At 40.1% G+C, this 19,451-nt stretch overlaps 1 protein-coding gene across 2 annotated transcripts in view; it reads right to left on the reverse strand.

Annotated features, from left to right (window-relative positions):
• The window catches only part of CCDC88A (coiled-coil domain containing 88A), a 251,526-nt gene that overhangs the window by 3,872 nt on the left and 228,203 nt on the right, over positions 1 to 19,451 (reverse strand). Inside the window, exons 26-31 of one of the 2 annotated variants that reach the window (XM_067565171.1) lie at positions 18,521 to 18,604; positions 17,357 to 17,560; positions 16,965 to 17,036; positions 6,954 to 7,034; positions 5,153 to 5,421; positions 1,708 to 2,197 (exon numbers count right to left, since the gene is read on the reverse strand). In XM_067565171.1, coding sequence (XP_067421272.1) covers positions 1,708 to 2,197; positions 5,153 to 5,421; positions 6,954 to 7,034; positions 16,965 to 17,036; positions 17,357 to 17,560; positions 18,521 to 18,604 — 1,200 coding nt within the window. Of the gene's footprint in view, positions 1 to 271; positions 2,198 to 5,152; positions 5,422 to 6,953; positions 7,035 to 16,964; positions 17,037 to 17,356; positions 17,561 to 18,520; positions 18,605 to 19,451 lie in introns of those variants that run through there. The other variant, XM_067565170.1, reaches the window with a different exon arrangement.

Genomic DNA, 19,451 nt, shown 5'->3' on the forward strand with positions numbered 1-19,451 from the left:
CTTAAAGTGAGATTTCAAGAAGTTGCAGAGATGCTGGCATTTTAAATAGACCTTTTTCAACATTTTCTGTTTAGCTGGACATCTGAAACTTAATAAATTATTCCATAAAGCATTCCTAAATTAACAATTTACAATCAAATATTTAAATTATTTTATTTCAGTTGCATTCATATTTAATATAGTCTTATTGTTAAATCTTATATGCCTCATTTTCTAACTAAGTGGTGTTTATATCTGAATAGGAAAAAAAAAGAATCTCCATCATAATTAGTAAAGGTTTTTATTATTATTATTATACATTGTAAAGATTCTCATAAAACTATAGTGTTACTTGACTCCAAATAAAACAGCACATTTGACCGCTTCTGTATGTCAGACATGGGAAGACAAACCACAGGAAAGGGAAAAAGAGGTAGAGGAGGATCACTTTTTCAGTGCAACTGCTACACTTAGTTTGATGTTATCTTTAAACAAAAAAATTACCATTTATGAGTATTAACAATGTGTTTTATTTATTAAAGTTCAAATATTTTAATAAATATGAACTGTAATTCATATTTATTGTGCAAACTACAGGCACTGAATTATGTGGGCTACAACTTATTCCTTGAGCAGAATGACACACAAAACATAGCATAATTAAAAAGCAAAAGATACTGAAGTCTCTCTAATTGTTCTTTTTGCTAGTATTGTATATGTGCAAGAGGAAAATAGGCATTTGTGTGTGAGTGATGCATCTGAAAACAAAAGTACAACAGAGAAAAGTAACTTCTGTTGGTAAAAATTATCTGGTTCTTTGTGCCATTTTTGGCAATGCAGCATGCAACTGTTTTAACATGCATTCAATAATGTACAGAAAAACAAAATATTTCTAACAGGTGACAAATAAAAATACAGAACATTAGTTTGTATTATTAAGGCTTTAAAGGCATGCAGAAAATATACAGTGCAATTAATGTTTCATGCAAGCTTTGGTGTGATTACAATTTTACATTCATATGCATGCTGTAATACACAGCTGAGTTTGATATCACCATTCAGAGGGAAAGAACCCCCATAAATCTACTAAGAAACTATTTTTTATTTTTAGTGAAACATTCCCTAAACAAGTGGACATTGACAAGAACATCTGTGTCATATGTATTTAATATGACACCTCTTATCATACACAACCATACTCATACCAAACAGTTTGGTTATCTTCAGAAACCAGTAAAGGGGATTCAGTCTTGCTAGTATTTACACATGCAGAAGTAATAGTAAATTCACTATTTAGAACTGATTGTAGGTTACTGTTATCAGACTTATGGTCATCAGAAGATTGTCCGTGATCTTTCTGTAAAGATTTAACTGATGAAACAAATGTCTGATCAGTTACTTTTGATGTAGACCTTTGAGGTAATCCACTTATATTACTAACTAATTCAGTGTTAAGAGATAAAAATGGCTGTGACACATGGGTCACAGTAAATGACCCTGTGCTATCATTAGTTGATATACCAACTTTATCACTGAACACATCAGTGCTTGAAGAAGTTTTGTCAACAAAATTTGACTTTCCTGTCTTTGAATTCCTAGGCTTCTCAGATTTATATCCAGAATGATCTGGTTGAATTGTATTACCTAAATCATTTTGTGGAACAGAATCTACATTATAAGATATATAATGAAAAAAATCAGAGGACTGCTGATGTGCACAGTACTCACTAGATGCTGATGGAACACTTCTATCAGCTGTAGATGGTGCTGGATCAATTGATACAGGCTGCCTACTGTCCTTAGATAAAAAATCATGAATGCTTGTCCTTCGAGTAGTTCCTTCTGCTGTAGAAATTACATTGCTTGCACGAGGTAAGGTAGCATAAGGGCTGCAATCTTTTGATTGTCGTTGTGATAGATTTGTTTGTTCTTTTTCTTTAATTGACTTGACCTTTCCTTGAGTTCCTGACGTCAATTTTATTGGAGAGCTGGAAAAGTAGCTTTCTTCAGTTTTACGAGGGCTGGGCCTTACAAGCTGTTCAGGTTTACCTGACCTTCCATCGGAGAAGTCAGCTGGGTTTTTCATACTTAATGACCTGACGATACCACTGCTGACAGATGATTGTTTCCTTAGCGTTTCTTTTCCTGCCATCTCAGCAGACTCAGACAAACTTTTCATTACTTCATCTAAAAGATTCTCTTGGCTTGCACACTTTATCTGTCAAAACATACCCAAACAGCTTATTGCATAGTTCTGATTTAATTTCTAAATTTACAAGAGAGATATTTTAGTCATCTTTGTTGCATGAAAGTGAAAAACAATCAGATTATGAGTTGTATTTAAATACCATATGTATTTGAATTGCTTAGGACTACTCATTAGTGGCAAACCTGAAAGTGATATTTTACCTCTTAAACTGAAACAGTATATAACTTTGAGCTATCATACAGATTGGCTATAAGGAAACGTTCCTACCTTGGAAACTAGACTTCTGTGAAAGGCTGAAACTATCTGGAGTTCATGAGATATTACTTCTCCTCTGACATCAAGTAGCTCAACCAATCAACGGATCAGAACTTGACACTCACATTTTCTCTCCCAACTGCCCTCCTCTTCACAGACTAATCAATCATTTCCTTAACAATTTGAACAATATGTACCAGTAGTTTTGAGCCTAAGACTATTGCGTGGAGTTCTGGATTTCAAACCAAGTTGGAAACTCTGGAAGAAATCCAATATGCGAATTCGGAACAAAGTTTCCTTTTCTGTTCAAGCAGCTTCATCCCCTGGAATTCAGGTGTTCTGTCTAGTAGTACTCAAAATCTAGACCAGGAGGAATTTTCAAAGAAGTCATGACCTAATTTTCTCATGAGAATGTAAAAAGGTGGTTTGGCAATAGCTTTTAAGCATCAGGGAATTCCTCAGTTCAGTGACTTCTAGGACCTAGTAGTCTGAAGCAATGGCTTGCCATTCTTGAACTAAAAAAGGACAAAGGTCGTCAAAGGATGGAGTAAAAGGGGAAGAAAGAAAGATTTGAGTACTCCACGACTAGTTCAGTGTTCTCTGGAACATCCTCAAATTCACTGCCTAAATATGGCCCCCATCAGCAGGTCAGTCTACCAAGGTCTAGAAGGAAGAGCGTTGTCTCCTCTGGCAGGGACAGAACGACTTCTCTGTTTGTGTGGGTATTTGCTGGTGGCCAGCTCTTGAAGAGGACTTCTGGGAGTGTCTGTTATGTAATTTAACTGAAGATTTCCTCTGGAAAACAGGCTAACTCAAGCCTAGAGTCCTAGCCATAGACTTTGTGCTTTTCTTTTTTTTCCAAAATTCCAATTCAGCAAAGGATTTAAACACACATAAATCCATCCATATTCAGCAAAGCACTTAAAGGTTTAATATTAAGCATGTGAAATGAGACAATCATGGTGAATAGAGATGCACCTAAGCATGTGCTTATGTGCCTGTTGAATCAAAGCTCAAGACCATACCTGTCTTGGAGCTGAAATCATGTGCGTCTTCTAACGTGAAGTCCACAACTTTTGCCTGGGCCTCAAGTGAGAGACCAGAATTCCTGAACCAATAGGGTTTCCTAAGGAAGAAAGCCCTAAACAAAGTTCCAACAGCTATGTCTGAGATATCACAGAAACCCTCCAAGGGAATGTTTTGAAACAGTCTGGCCTTTTTAAAATAGCTCCAGAAATTCCTGTTTCTTAACTCAGGAATGTACTAATCTCAAAAGGTAGTTCTGGACCAAAAAAAGAAATTATATCTGGCCATAACTGCCACCATTTATAATGTCAGGGAAGCTGAAGAATAAATCTTTATTCAAAACATGACCAATTATGTTGACTCAATATGATCTTCCCATTTCTAGTTTTCTCACTTGCAATAGAAATCACAAATTAGTATATTATAGAATGCTGGTAAAATAAATCAAATCCCTCCTTGCGAATTTGGTATGAAGGAATCAGGTTTCCCTGACGCAGAAATTGCAGAGGCAGGAGTGGTTCCAGATCTCTTTAGCTAGCTTCAACAAACCTTCATTGATTGGGAGGGCTATTCTTCCTTTCTGTTGGACTTCCAAGAAGTCCAAAAGCTTAAGTTGTTGCTTCCTGGACAAAGATGGTAAGGGGATATCAATAGTCACAGACATCCCACCAAAACTAGAAAGATCCTAGCATCAATTGGAGAAGCTGAAGCAGGCAAGACAGCCTCCTTGGGCAATGAGTTAGAGGGGGAAAATCTCTGAAGACAATCCCACCACTTCATCCTCCTTCACGAAGAGGGCTCTGACAGCAGTTCTCACTGACAACAATTATCAGGCAAGAATTGTAACTGAGTGAGAGGAAAGGAAACCACTTTGATGTATATGACGGCACACACAGCCACTACTGATGAGTATGGTCAGCTACAGCACTTAGGACAGGAGCCATCAACTTTTCCTTCCTAATGTGGTCATCAGGGAAGCACCAACCACTTAGAAATTATCATGCTTTGTATTTATTTATTTTAAAATTATACCAGGCAGTGGATCTGTCTCCTTTTACTGGGGATGCACAGCCAGGGTTAAATACACTCCCTTCCATCTGAGCAGCTCTGCTAATTCCAGGTGTGCAGCAGCTATTTTTCCTCACTGCACAGGGAACCAGAATGCCACTTAGCTCCTTCTTAGCATTTTATCTCACATTATGTTCTGTAGCCTTCACCCTCCTTTTTCTATTTTCCTTAACAAAAACTAAACTTTGAACCTAAAAACTAAGGGCTTTTTTATAGGAACATTTAGTTTGCAGCAAGCTGGAGTGTGAATCTACCCCACACTAGTCTGCTGCAGACTAAATGTCTGTGTCAACACTGCTGACGCTCATGATAAGTACGTTAATGCACTTTGATATAGCCCTGTTTCAAAGAAGACTATATCAAAGTGTCTTAACAAACTATTAATACAGGATCTACATGGACAGTCATCTGTGGCAGGCTAGTGAGGAATAGAATCACACCACCAGCTTGCCACAAACTAATTGTTTATGTAGACAAACCATTAGTTGACAATATCTCTTTAAAAGGATTTTAAGGGGGTTCTGCAATAACATACACTGTAAGCGCCATATTAAATCTATGCATAAATATAGGGTATTGTACAGCCCTAAAGTTAAAATAATTTTTTAAACTAACCTCTGTTGAGGTAATCTTGTTGCTTTCTTTTAAAAACTGCTGCAGAGTAACAACTTCACTTCCAGGAGAACCAGTTTTGATCTTCTGCTTTCCTCCTTTATCCAGTGTTTCAGGCATTTTTTGCTGAAGCACAGGACTCAACTTGGTGTGACTTTTCAAATACTGGATGGGACTGCTGCTGCTGCTAGACCAAGCCTCATGTTCATGAAGCAGACTAAATTCTCCACTGCTGTGACTTTGTGGTCTGCTTTGGTTGTTAACGCCACCTGCTTGTGGGGTAAACAGTATTAAATGTTCTATAACAAAAATTACACAAAAGTTATTGAACAGTACATTCTGAACAATATCTGGAGGATTATTAGATGTTATTTAATAATGCCTGTTATATACTTTAAAAAAATGTTGAAGAATCTAATTGCCCTATGTTAGTCAGATCAAATATCCTATTGTGAAATCATGTTATAAAATGCAATTTCATTCCCTTGTCTTACCTGTTATAACTTTTCAACCTGATGTTTCAGCTTTTCAATGAAAAAAATATCCTTTACTTGAAATTTGTAAATTTATCTCCAAAGTACTAGATTCTAAGAGGTTAAATATATACAGAAGACTTTATGATTCAGTTCATGTTCCACAACTCTGTAAAGTGTATATTGTCATCTGCTATTCATGTGACAGCTTATATAAATGAGACATAAGAGGTGGACCATGAAGAAAATGACTGCCAATTCTTCAACAAAATTCTCTAGAAAGGGTCCTCTAGAAAAGGTTTCCTTATATTGTCAATTTTAGTTTATTACAATTGTGCCTGAAGAAAGAACATGGCATTAAGTGCAAAAAAATCTGCTGCAATATCAATTCTCTTTGATATTCAATCTTTCTTAAGGGACCAGAGTCAAAGATACTGGTGAATAATAAACAGCTCTCTATCCTTTTTTAAAATTTCTGAGTAATTGTAATTGTATTTGAAGAAAGGAAAATTGTCTAAAGTAGAAACTGTTGATGCAACATATACAACCTGGGGCACAAACTACCTCAAGGAATCTTTCACAGTAGAGAGTAACAAAATGAACAAGGCAAAAAACCCTGCTCTAGTATTCACTTCTAAAATTCTCAATAATCAGATACTAATCAAGAAAATATTAGTCAAATATATTATATGAAGTCTTATGAATGGATGTTACTCTAACATGTTCAGCATTCTTCAGCCAGCAGCAAATATAAAATCTTATGGAATGCCCATCACAAACAGAATTAAAAGTTTTAAAAATAATCTATATTAATACGTTTGAAATATAGTCAATACTGCTAATACTGTGGTTACATTATCTGGTATTCAAAGGCAAAATTTAAAAGTTTGTAAAGGTGACAGCATTTTATTATATAAGTTATTTTGGTTAGTTTGTGAAGTACATTTTTACAAATTTTATTGCAGAAATAAGATGCCAGAAACACACATATACGATACAAAAAATTAAGGAGTATTATTTCTCTGTTTAAAAATCTAAATGAATTGAAAATAATTTTGTGGCTAAATTTTTTTTAGAGAATATTTTTTTCTATCTTACTTAGATTTATTTTAAAATAGTTTCAATTTCATATATTGTAATTGCCCCTATTTTAATATTTACTAACTGCTTTTGAAAGTTTATTTTATTTATATTCTTCCTTAATTTGGAAAATTAAGGACATAAAGTGTTAAAAGAAAAACATGCCATGAATTTTTTTTTTTTTAACCAGCGAGACCATGTTACAATCAAAATCATGGAACTGAAGCACAGACAATTCACCTACACCATACCTTTGACTTCATGAAGTGAAGCGTTATTATTGCTATTGCTAGTGGATGTTCTGCCACTATCAAGGCTGGCTGGTCTGGAAGCTAAATGAAAAATCAGGAGACAGCATGATAAACAAAATTTTAGCAGATGACATTGTACCTTTACATTCTGATCACAGAATGATCTGAGGCAAAATCATGCACTATTTCACAGGCTGAGCATGCCCATTGTCAACAAAGTGTTGTTTCTTACAGATCAGAAAGTGAAGGGATTTCCAGGTAGTCCAAGAGGACACTTTAGTAAAAAGTTCCAGAGGGGTAGCTGTGTTAGTCTGTATACAGCAAAAACAGTGAGAGTCCTGTAGCACTTTAAAGACTAACAAATTTAATTTCTGCAGGCATAAGCTTTCGTGGGCTGTAAGCCACTTCGTCAGATGTAAGGAATAGAAATCAGAGAGGAGGTATATATATACATCTATGGGTAAGAAACAACAATGGGGAAGTTAGATATGAGCAAAGTCATTCAACGGTTGTGAACAGGCCTCAACTACTCTAACTGAATGGACTTTGCTCATACCTAACTTCCCCATTGTTGTTCCTTACCCTTAGATGTATATATATACCTTCTCTCTGATTTCTGTTCCTTATATCTGACGAAGTGGCTTACAGCCCACGAAAGCTTATGCCTGCAGAAATTAAATGTGTTAGTCTTTAAAGTGCTACAGGACTCTCATTGTTTTTACTTTAGTAAAGGCGCGACAGGAACAATAAGATACAAGGGAAAGAAAAACAGAAATAGAATGCATGTTTAGAATTGAAACAGATTTGTTAGTGGGAAACCAGGATTTTATAGAAGAACACATTGGCATGCAGAAAGTTGCTTGTGATTTAGACACTTACAACAGATTTGATAATGAATGCTGCACACTGTAGAAATGCCACAAACAGGAGGCGCAAGAACATCTGCATAGTTAATGTCCTTGTGCTCCCACCCAATACAAGAGAAGAGGAAGTTACTCACCTTGTGCAGTACTATGGTTTTTTAAGATGTGTGTCTCTATGGGTGCACACTATAGGTGTATCTGCGCCTCTAATTGGAGATTTTTGGCAGCAGTATCTGTTCAGCATGCACATGCGCTTTCCCTCCCTCTCATGGTTTGCCCCAAGGCTATCTAGCGCTGCGCGGGTGAACCCCCCTCAATTTTTTCTCTACCCCAGAGCCCTTTAGGGAAAACTCTGAAGTAAAGGGAAGAAGGTTGTGGAGGCACCTACAGTGGAGCATCTATAGGGAGACACATCTTGAAGAACCATTTTTACTGCACAAGGTGAGTAACTTCCTCTTCTTTGAGTAGTGTCCCTATGGGTGCTCCACTGTAGGTGCCTTCACAGCAGTATCCCCCATGGAGGTCTGGGGCTTCATAGTAGAGTATGTTACTACAGAGTACTGTGGAGCTGAAGATGGCATCGGAGGCCAAATCTCCAGTGATCACATAATGTTCTGCGAAAGTACGGGCAGAAGCCCAAGTTGCTGCTCTGCAGATTTCTGAGAGAGGACACCTTTAGGGAATGCAATCGAAGCAGAAATTCACCTCGTGGAGTGCATATGGACAGAGACAACAGATTGCGCCCCTAATAACAGTGATTAATGCAACCACAGACCTATTTGGATAGTCTTTGAGCTGATATCATGGAGCCTTTGGATTTTTCCACAGGCAAAAGGAAGAGTTTAGGGGACTTCTTGAAGTCCTTAGTCCTGTCCAAGTAGAATACTAGTGCTCTTCTAACATCTAGCATATGCAGAATCGCTTCCCTTTTGTCACTATGTGGTTTTGTGAAAAAAAACCCAGGAAGATGGATCTGTTGATTCATATGGAAAGCGGAGACAACTTTAGGGAGAAACTTAGGATGCAGCCTCAGAGTTACTTTGTCTTTAAAAAAGACCATGTATGGTGGGTGGGCCATCATTGCTGCTATTTCTTCTATGCGCCTAGCTGAGGTGATGGCAATTAGAAATGCTGTTCTCATGGACAGGTGTAAGAGAGAGCAAGTTGTCATGGGCTCAAAGGGAAATCTAGTCAAAGCCCTGAAAACTAGGTTAAGATCCCAGGGTGCAGCAGGTGATCTCACATGCAGAAAGAGATTGTCAATGCCCTTAAGGAATCTACAGGTCAGCAGGTAAGTGAACATTGAGTATCTGTCTACCTGACGGTGGAAAGCCGTTATTGCTGTGAGATGCACCTTAAGGAAGCTGAGTGAGAGTTTTGACCTCTTGAGGTCTAAAATGTAGTGTAAAATCAGAGGGAGGGAAGACGAGATTGAGTGTATGTGCTTAGAATGACAACAAACTTGGAATTGTTTTCATTTTTGAAGGTAAGTATGTTGAGTGGTTGACTTTTGGCTGTGTAGCAACACATCTTTCACCTCATCAGAGCATTCTACTTCTAAACCTTGGAACCAAGGAGCCAAGCCTGGAGTCAGGTGACCTGTGCTGTAGCTGAGAGCTATATCTTCTCTTCTATCTGGCAGTGTAGATTCCCAGGGAGTGTAAGAGAAGAGTCTGTCTCTTCTGCGAAGGGTTTGGCCCTTCAAATGGGAGATCTTTTGTAGTTCTTTGGGCAACCCAAAAAGGAGTAGCCAAGAAGCCTACCTCATTACCACTGCCGTGGAGACCGAGCAGGCCAGTGTTTCAGCTGCGTCCAGTGCCATCTGTAGCGCTGTTCTGGCTATTAACTGACCCTCTGAAAATTACCTGAAACTGCTCCAGTAAATGTTTCAGAAATGTATTGAGTTTTCCATAATTAATAAAATCATATTTGGCTATGACAGCTTGGTAGTTTGTGACTCTAAACTGCAATGTTACCGACAAATACACCTTCCTCCCAAAGAGTTCTAGCCTTTTCCAATTCCCATCATATGGGGTCTACTTGGCGTGATGTTGCTTGCCTCATGCATTAACCACATCTACTCCGATGGAGTTGGATTATGGATGTTGAGACAGGAAATCTATTTCTTTGGGAGGAATGTAGTACTTTTTGTCGGCTCTCTTGAAGGTTGGTGTGATGGAGGCTGGTGTCTTCCATATGACTTTGGCAGGATCTAAAATTACCTCATTAATTGGGAGGGCAATTCTAGATGAGGAAATGTGCAGAATATCCAGCAGCTTGTGATGTGTATCTGCCATCTCCTGTAGGGGAAATTGCAACTAATCTGCCACTCTTGGTAAGATCCTGAAAGTTCTTAAAATCATCACCTAGTGATGGGGGTGGGGAGCATTACAGCTCCTCAGGTGGAGATGAGGAGAAGTTTGCTGGAGGGGTAGCTGCCTTTTCGAGCCCTTCTTCCTGTTCTGCAAAAGCTTTCTTCTCAGTGGCTCTGGACAGCCAGGCTGTAGAAGACCGTCTTGTGGACTCTCTGAGAGACACTGGATGGTCGCAACCTGTGATATGTGTACGTTGCCCAAGGATCCCAATACAGCCATTGGAGGGGGAAAAAGGTATGAGTGGTGAGGATGCCCACAGGGGCCCATGCTATGGTTGTGGGTTGGCTTGATGGAATTGAGGAGGTTCCTTGTGTTGTGACAGCGGGCCAGAAAGAGAGGCCAGGGAAATGACAAAATCTTGGTCACTGTCAAAGTCGTCACTTAGTCAGAGTGCCATTAACCCGGGTCTTGGTGGTACATGGACCAGGGTCGAGAGTGATTCTGGGTGCCGGGATGTGCTCAGTATTGGGGCCCTGATACTGAGTAATGGAGATTGCAGTTTTTCCTCTATTGTCAAATCTCCAGGGTACCAGAACTCATGCAGTATCGTGGGCTCACTCAGTACTGCAAAGGAGTGCCTGTGGTATGCCATCAGTACCGATGGTTGAAAAGGTGCAGAGCACTCCTTGGGTGGGAGCTTTGTTGCACCCATTACTGACAGCTGCTCTTACATAGATGGCATGGTAATTGTCTTTCTCCTCAGGAGGCGGTACCACTGACTCACAGCCTGAGCCCCTGGCTTCTCTAAGCAGTGCACCACAGAGCTCATAGCAGATGCCCCCTTCTAAGTTCTACACTTCAGAGCCGTCAGTGTTGCTGATATCGAGGTGGCCGCACTGAGGAATCCTTCTGGCTGCCCAATTACTCAGTTTGGGGGCTTGGAGCCCTTCCTCCCCACCCCCTGAGTCTTTACAGGGGGAGTCTGCTGGTTTTTTTCTGCAATCTACCCCCTTTGAAGTTAAAGGCTCCGGGGATGATCCAGGGTCGGCACCGATGTCCCCTGGAGGCAGAAGTGCCTTTTCTATAAGGAGGCATTTTAACTTCAGCTCCCAGTTCCTGCAAGAACGCAGCTTTTGCTGCTGGCAGAGGGAGCACTTCTGAGGGATATGGGACTCTCCCAGGCACCAGACATAGTGAGAGTGTCTGTCCGTTACAGGAATCAACTCCTTGCAGGAGAGGCACCTCTTGAAACAGGAGGAGCAGGCATGCCCCCTGAAGAGGGGGTGTGGCTATCACCCTCTAGCAGTGAGGAATGCAGAAGAAAGTTCTTCTTTCCTATTCTTCTTCTTTTTTTTAAAAATTTTTAACTGAAAGAACTTAGAGAGTCTTCTAAATGCCACTGGAGGGGAATCCCCTCAGACAGAGCAGGAAACAAACTGAAGTTCTTTTTTTTTTTATCCCAACCTAATAAAAAGGAAACACTAATTATTAAGGAGAACAAAAGAAACAAAAACAACTACTACTTATGCTAATGACACAGATAAGGGACAAGAGCTCTCTCCATTGGGAGGCCAAAGGAGGTTGAGAAGGAACTGAGGGGGTTCACCCAGGCAGTGCTAGATAGCCTCAAGGCAGACCACAAGGGAGGAAGCATGCATGTGCGGGCTGAACAGACACTGCTACCAAAAATCTCCAATTAAAGGTGCAGGGGCGCAGATACACCTACAGGGGAGCACTCATAGGGACACTACTCGAAGAAAAAACAGAAGTTACTCACCTTGTGCAGTAATAATGTTTCTTCGAGATGTGTCCCCCTAGGGGTACTCTACTGCAGGCATGTCTGCGTCCCTGTGCTGCTGATCGGAGAATTTCGGTAGCAGTGTCCATTGGGCCCACACATGTGCTGTCTCTCCTCATGCTGTGCCACGAGGCTAGCCAGCCCATGTGGTCTAACTGTCCTCAGTTCCTTCTCTACTAGAGTCATAAACAAGAACTCTGAAGTAGAGGGGAGGAGGGTGGGTTGTGGAGCACCCATGGGGACAAAGATCTCAAAGAACCATCGTTACTGCACAAGGTGAGTAACTTCTTCTTCTTCTTTAAGTAGTGTCCCTATGGATGCTCCACTGTAGGTGACTCCTGAGCAGTATCCCTGTTGATGGGATGGGACTTCGGAGTCAGGTCAGTCACAAATGACAGTAATATGGAGCTGCAGATGGCATCAGAAGCAAAGTCCCCAGTGATCACATAGTGCTCTGCAGAAGTGCTCTGCCCATGTTGCCACTCTGCATATCTCTCAGATAGGGACATCTTTGAAGAAGGCAACAGATTTGGAAATCGATCTTGTGGAATGTGTACAGATCGAGTCTGGAGGGGTCCCAATGTGAATTTGGTAGCACTATCTAATGCAATTCGAAACCTACTTACAGAGTCTTTGGGCTGAAATTGCTGAGCCCTTGGATCTTTCCTCCACAGACAGAAAAAGTCTAGGGGACTTTCTGAAGTCCTTTGTCCTATTGAAGTAGAATGCCTGGACTCTTCTAATATCTAAGGTATGTAGTATAGTCCCCTATTGTCTTGATGAGGTTTAATGTAAAAGATTGGAAGGTGGATTGACTGATTCATGTGAAAGGGGGAGGTTACATTAGGGAGGAATTTTGGATGCGGCCAGAGTGCCATCAAAGTTGCTATCTCCCCTATTCTTCTAGCCAAGGTGATTGCCACCAAAAAGGCAGTTTTCATTTATAGGTCAGTTAGTCAACAAGTGGCCATGGGTTTGAAGGGGGGCTAGTCAGTCCTTTCAGAATCAGGTTTAAATCCCACAAGGGAGTAAGGAGTTGAGGTTGACTTAAGAGATTCATTATACCCTTAAGGAACCTTTTAGTGATTGGGTGTTGGTGAAAGGCTGTGATAACTACTAGATACACCCTGAGACAGCTTAGGGATAACCTGGAGTTTTTAAGGGTCAAATCAAACTCCCAAATATGTGGAAGGGTTGCTGACGTTGGAGAGATTTGTTGGGACGTGCACCAAATCTGAAATCTGGACCACTTCTGCAGGTAACTACGTCATGGCTTTGAGGCAGAAAATCCCCAAGTCGGGATGTAGGATACGTCCCCTGTCCTGTGAGAGAAGGTGCAGAATGGCTGGAAAGGAGATCAGCAGGCATGTCATGAGCCACATCAGGTAAGAGTATCAGGTTTGTCTTGCAAAGTAGAAGCAATCAGGATGACATGAGCTCCATCCATTTTTATGTTTAGTAGGAAGTTCAGCAGTAGAGGAAATGGGAGCGAAAGTGTACAAAAGGTCCTCGTCCCAGGGGAGAAGAGCATCACCCAGAGAGTGCTGTCCTGTCTCCACAGTGGAACAGTAGCATGGATACTTCCTACTTCTGGTAAGTGGCAAACAGGTCTGTGGATGGTGTTCCTGATAGTGTGAACAAATTCTGGAATACTGACAGGTGCATTTCCCACTCGTTATTGTGTGGGAATTTGTAACTGAGGTTGTCCGCTATTGAGTTCTGCATGCTCAGGAGGTAAGCTGCAGACAAAGTGACATTGTGAGAGATGCACCACTGCTCTCATTGTTTCTGTGCATACGGAGGGCAACCTGGCCCATCCCGATCGTTGATGTAATACATGCAGACTACATTGTCTGTTAGGATCTTCATGTGTGATCCCGCTATTAGGGAGAAGAAGTGGGCATAGGCATTCCTGACTGCTCTCAGTTCAAGAAGATTGATATGCAGAGATATCTCTGCAGGTGACTATTTGCCTTACGTAGTCAGACCATTTAAATTGGCGCCGCATCCTATGAGTGATGCATTAGTTGCGAGGAGCGACAACGGTGATGTCTGTGTGAAGGGGATCCCTTTGCATACATTGGCTGGGTTCTTCCACCAGTCCAAGGAGTTTTTGATCATGGAAGAGAGTGACCACGGCTTGTCCAGATTGTCTCTGTTCAGTCTGTAAATCAAACTGAACCATAGTTGAAGGCATTGCATGTGAAGTCTGGCATGCAGTATCACAGCTGTGCCCGCCGTCATATGCCCCAACAACTGAAGGCATAGTCTGGCGCGTATTTAGGACTGCACTGAGCCATGCCTATGAGTATGACCTGCGTTGAGGTAGGAAGGCTTTGGCTTGTAGAGCATCCAGGTTGACCCCTATGAATTCCAGGCACTGTACTGGCATGAGGGTCAATTTCTGGGTGTTGATCTGAAAGCCCAGTTCCAGAAACAAGTGTATCATAGTGTTGGTGGCTCAACGAGCCTCCTGAAGCGATCAGGTTCTTAGAACACAATCATCCAGGTAAGAGTAGATCATTATCCTTTGAGAGCGTAGACAGGTGGCTACCACAGAGAACTTTGGAGAATACTCTCGGAGTCGATGAGAGTCCGAATGGGAGACCTATGTTAGTAATGGTCATGTCCAGAGTAAATCTGATAAATCATCTGTGAACCGGTTGTATGGAAATACGATAGGTGGGCGGAAGAAAAGAAACTCAGATTCCTTTGCAGGGATGAAATATTTTTTGTCCATAGCTTGCACATCAGGACTACTGATGCTGGGGTTTGCCACACCACTTTAGTGGTGTCTAAGATAGTTTCATTGATAGAGAGGGCGATCTTCAAAGAGGACGAAGAGTGGAGTATATCGATGAGTTGGTGTTGTGTGTTTGACCTCCTCCAGTGGTATGTGGAGGGTATCCGCAACTCTTTTTGCTAACTCCTGAAGCAGATGGAAATCGTCTGCCATGGATGGTGATGAAAGCATGATCGCTTTGTCTGGGGAAGAGGAGGATACGGCTCTTGGTGTTACCTCCTCCTCTGAGTCCTTCTCTTGCTCCTCCATTTCTTGAGGCTCTGAAGCCATCAATGCTATGGTCAAAGGAGCATGCCTGGGGGGCTGTCAGATGATGCTTGAGGCTTGTGAGGCAGGCTGTCAGCGTGCTGCCCAAGGGTCCCAGTATGGTCACTCTGATGGCATAGGGCCTGGCAGGAATGCCCATGGGTGGCCATACCAAGATGGTAGTGGTGCCATCTGCAAGTACATTCCCAGACCTTTTTGATGATAGTCCCACATGGAGCCTGGGAGGAATACTATGAAACTTCTTCCAGCTCACTATCTGATCCCTCACTTGACAGTAGAGGGACATGGCATGAATGCGGGGATATACCCCATGTTTGGCAAAGGTTCAGTGCCATGACATCAGTACAGAGGGGTGGAGAGTCAAGTGCCTCCGTCATGCCTACGTCACCAGCATGGTGGAATCCTGCCAGTACCGACTGCCGTGTGTGATGGGGGAAATGGAGACCTTGCTCGCGCTGGTCTCTCTGGTGTCCAGTGGTCTATTGTCACTGATGGTATTGATGTCGACTCGTGTACCAGGAGCACCTTCTTAGGATGTTTGCCCTCACCTCTCAGTACTGAAGAGTCTATGCCCGTGCATAGACAGAGTCTGTGGGCCTATCAGTGATACCGGATACTAATGGTCGCCATGAGGTGGAGGTGCTGGATTGTGGTCTTGGTGCCGAATGAAACGGCGATCACTTATGGCTATCCCTAGGGTTGCTGAGGGGGCTTCCCACTCCTTTTCGACTTGTAAGAAGAGTCCCGGTTCCATTTCTTTGACCCACTATCCTTTGAAGTCAAAGGTTGAGGGGAAGATTCACGCCCACTGGAAGGTTGGGGTTGGAGAAATGCCTCCATGAAGATGAGTTTTTGGCGAAGCTCTCTGTCCTCGTGGGATCTCAGCTGGACCTGCTGCAGAGGGAACACTTTTGTTGGATGTGGCCCTTGCTGAGGCAGCGTATACACTTGTCCATGACCGGGACTGCCTCACTGCAAGAGCAGCACTTCTTGAAGCCCGGAGAGACAGGCACACACTTTCCAGAGGGGTTCAGCCTCCCTTCCTCCCTGGCACAGCTGTGACCAAAGAACCAAGTCCTTCTATTTTTTTTTTTAGGCAACGGCCAAATCAACAGTAGAACAAAGAAAAGAAACAAAAGAGGCTTCAAAGGAAGCTAAAAATTAATTGTAAAAGAATTAATGATCCATGAATGGACGGGTAAAGCTCCATCTTTAGCCGGGGCGATTGAGAAGGAACTGAGGACAGTTAGCCCATGTGTGCTGGTTAGCCTTGTGGCGCAGCACAAGGACAGACAGCGTATGTGTGGGTCCAACGGACACTGCTACCGAAGTTCTCTGATCAACAACGCAGGGACACAGACACACCTCCAATGAAGCATCCATAGGGACACTACTCAAAGAAATAATTGCACTGTTAATATTTTCCAAAATACTAAACAACAATATTTTATTTCAATTTTGTTTATATTAATTTTAAAATATTTTAGTAAAGAAGAATAGTTTCAATTTTACTTCTTGTGTTTCTATTTTAGCTCTTTCATTCTGTATTTTTACTTGATTAAAAAGACTTATTTTCTACTGTGAAATATATAAAACTTGACTTTAAAATCAAGAAATGAATAACTGAAATCTAAGAAGTTTTTTTTAAATGCAGGTCAAAATGTCTCCTCTTTCACAATTAAATCCAAATATATTTGAAAATGGGCAATAATAATTTGTATCCTGTTCAGGTGCATTTCATAGATATCTTCTACTAAAAATACACTACAGTTAGCAGAAGCATTATTCTAGATAGAAAGAAGAAAATGTATTAGATTTGAAGAAATGGCACCATATAGTCAAGTCATATGCAAATTACAGAAAACATGCTCACTTGCCATGCTGCCATTCACTGTGTGTGCAAATTTCGTTAGCATTCACATAATGTATTCTTAATTTATTATTTAATTAAAGTTCACATCTTACCATGAACTCTTGATCCTGTACTAGAATCATCACTAATACCTTGTGGACCTACATCTTCAAAGGATGTAGTATCTATACATGAAGACATAAATCAGGATGTAAAATAAAATTTCACTGCAAAAATTTTATTTAAACATTTGTCATCTGTAAAATATAATGAAATAATTATTTTAAATACAATCTATCTTTACTTATGTAGCATTTCTGTAGGAAGAAACTCTGAGGTATTTTACAATTAAAGCTATTAAACCCATTCAATTACTTCTTAATACTGTAATTCAATTATTCAGGTTGTTTGCTGCAGAAGAATTAAATAAGGAGTAAAAACTTATTTATATAAAATAATTGTTACTAATATAATCACATGACAGTGCAAAAGCTTCTACCTATACCTTTATTATTTAGCAACTGCTTGGATCTGAAGCCTGAAGAAGAGCTGACAGTTGTAAAGTTGATGGCTGTAGTAGAGAAGGCCATAGCTCCCAATTCTTTTCTCCTTTTACCCGTAGATATATCATCAGGGCCCTCCAGATGCTCAGAACTACCTGTCCATTGTCCTCCTGCTAGGACCATGGACTGCACCAGGTCATTCATGGCTGGGATGCAAATGAAAGCAAATGAATCAGCATGGTTCAATGTATTTTTTTAATTCCTATTTAGTATTGTAAAAAGTTTGACATTTATCTAAGCATCAAGGCACATTTTGAATACTGAAAGCTACAAACACAAGATCATCCATGTTATGACATGCAATCAGCTCAATGAATGAAAAGTGTTACAGGCCAAAGACTTCTTTCAGTTCAGATATGATTTTTAATTTATTTAATTAGGTACCACTGCCATGCTTTGCTGCAATGATATGTAATATATATGTTAGAAGCTTTGATATGTTGTTTTGCAAAGACAGATGGAATGAATAAGGATAAGATGGGCAGAGGTGCTAACACAACATGAATATTGGCAATGGTTGGGGTCCTAGTTCAGTGCAGGTTACTTCAGGAATACTGTATTTTGCATTATAATAGATAAAAGGATCTGAAAGAGATGGCATCCTAGGATATATTTCTTTATTTTACAACACTATAGAAGTATCCACCTCCCCCCCCCCTTTTTTTTAATAAAGAAGAAATGACACACATTTGAAAAGAGTAACAGACCACTTTATATCCTTGCACTATTTTCCCTATAGATTTTTTAAACCAAAAATATAAGATAATTGTGGTTTATAAAAATGCTTACTAAAAATGGAATTTAGAATTATTAAAATGTATAGAGTGCACTTTAAATTTATATGCACATGCATGCACAATGTGTATATATAATAAATATATATACAAATATCTAAAATGTAATCACAATAAATAGGGTATGTATGTATACATATATTATTCAGTACCAAGGTTTTAAAAAAATTCTTCCAGCTCCTTGTATTATAGCAGGACTTGCACATTGCAAAACAGTAAAAAAACAGTGCAGTCCAGGGGAAAGGTTAGTGAAAAATTAGTAATGGAAGCCAGTGTAGCCATTTAAAAGAAGCTGAACTGTCAAAGTCTTACACATGGAGCGACGGTAGAAGGCCTTCATTTTGTCTTTTTCCTTCGGTCTGTTCCTCAAAAAGGGCAGTCTTTTCAGTGCAACCACTTTTATGTCATAGCATGAGGAAAAACGGAAACAGGGAAATGAAAGAAAAAAGGGAGAAGAACAGATGGAAGTTAAATGTTGAAACTAAGGACAGAAATGAATGCTTGCGTTTCAGCTATGTATGCTATGCTAAAAACTATTATTCTCATGCTGCTGAGTGATAATGAAATATGAAAACTACACTATGAAACCTTTAATATACTCAGAAAAGCACTGAAGACAACAGCGAGGAACGTAATATACTTTGAAAGTTCAGAACTTCCAAGTTCCTGAAAAAGGACCTTCTTTGCTAGACTTATATAAACAGATAAAGATTTTTTCTAGGAAAATGGAAAATAAATTTATTCAAAACAAAACAAAGCCTAAAATTTGTTTACTTTGTGACTTTAATAAAACATCCACTTTTCCTCTTTAAAAAAGGAGTTTGGATCTTAATTACTTGCTATAATGTGTCTTCTCTAATTTGCTTTTCTCTTGTACTTTTCACTCATAATTTTTTATACATTTGAATTTATTATATATTAAGCATATTAATAATTAAGTAACTCTCTCTTTCACTCTTTGTTTCTGTACATTTTCCTTCTATGGACCATCTGTTCAAGGGACTATGTAAACGGAGTACTGAAAATTGAAGTAATTTACTAACTACAAAAGTTTGTTTTAAAGCTGCAGGAGTTGATCAGATTTCCTGGTTGGTATAATCTTACCGAATTGCTACTGAAAAAAGTACCAAACAGAAGATAACCACCTCCTCCTGCCAACCTCAAAAAAGCAAACAAACAAATAATGGAGGTGTGATTCTGACAGTTGGAGTGGAGTCAGAAAAATTAAAATAATACATGTAAC

Source organism: Emydura macquarii, unplaced genomic scaffold (assembly GCF_026122565.2).
Source record: "Emydura macquarii macquarii isolate MOO-44397 ecotype Brisbane River unplaced genomic scaffold, CSIRO-AGI_Emac_v2 contig_2676, whole genome shotgun sequence".
In the NCBI taxonomy this organism is placed as follows: Eukaryota; Metazoa; Chordata; order Testudines; family Chelidae; genus Emydura; species Emydura macquarii.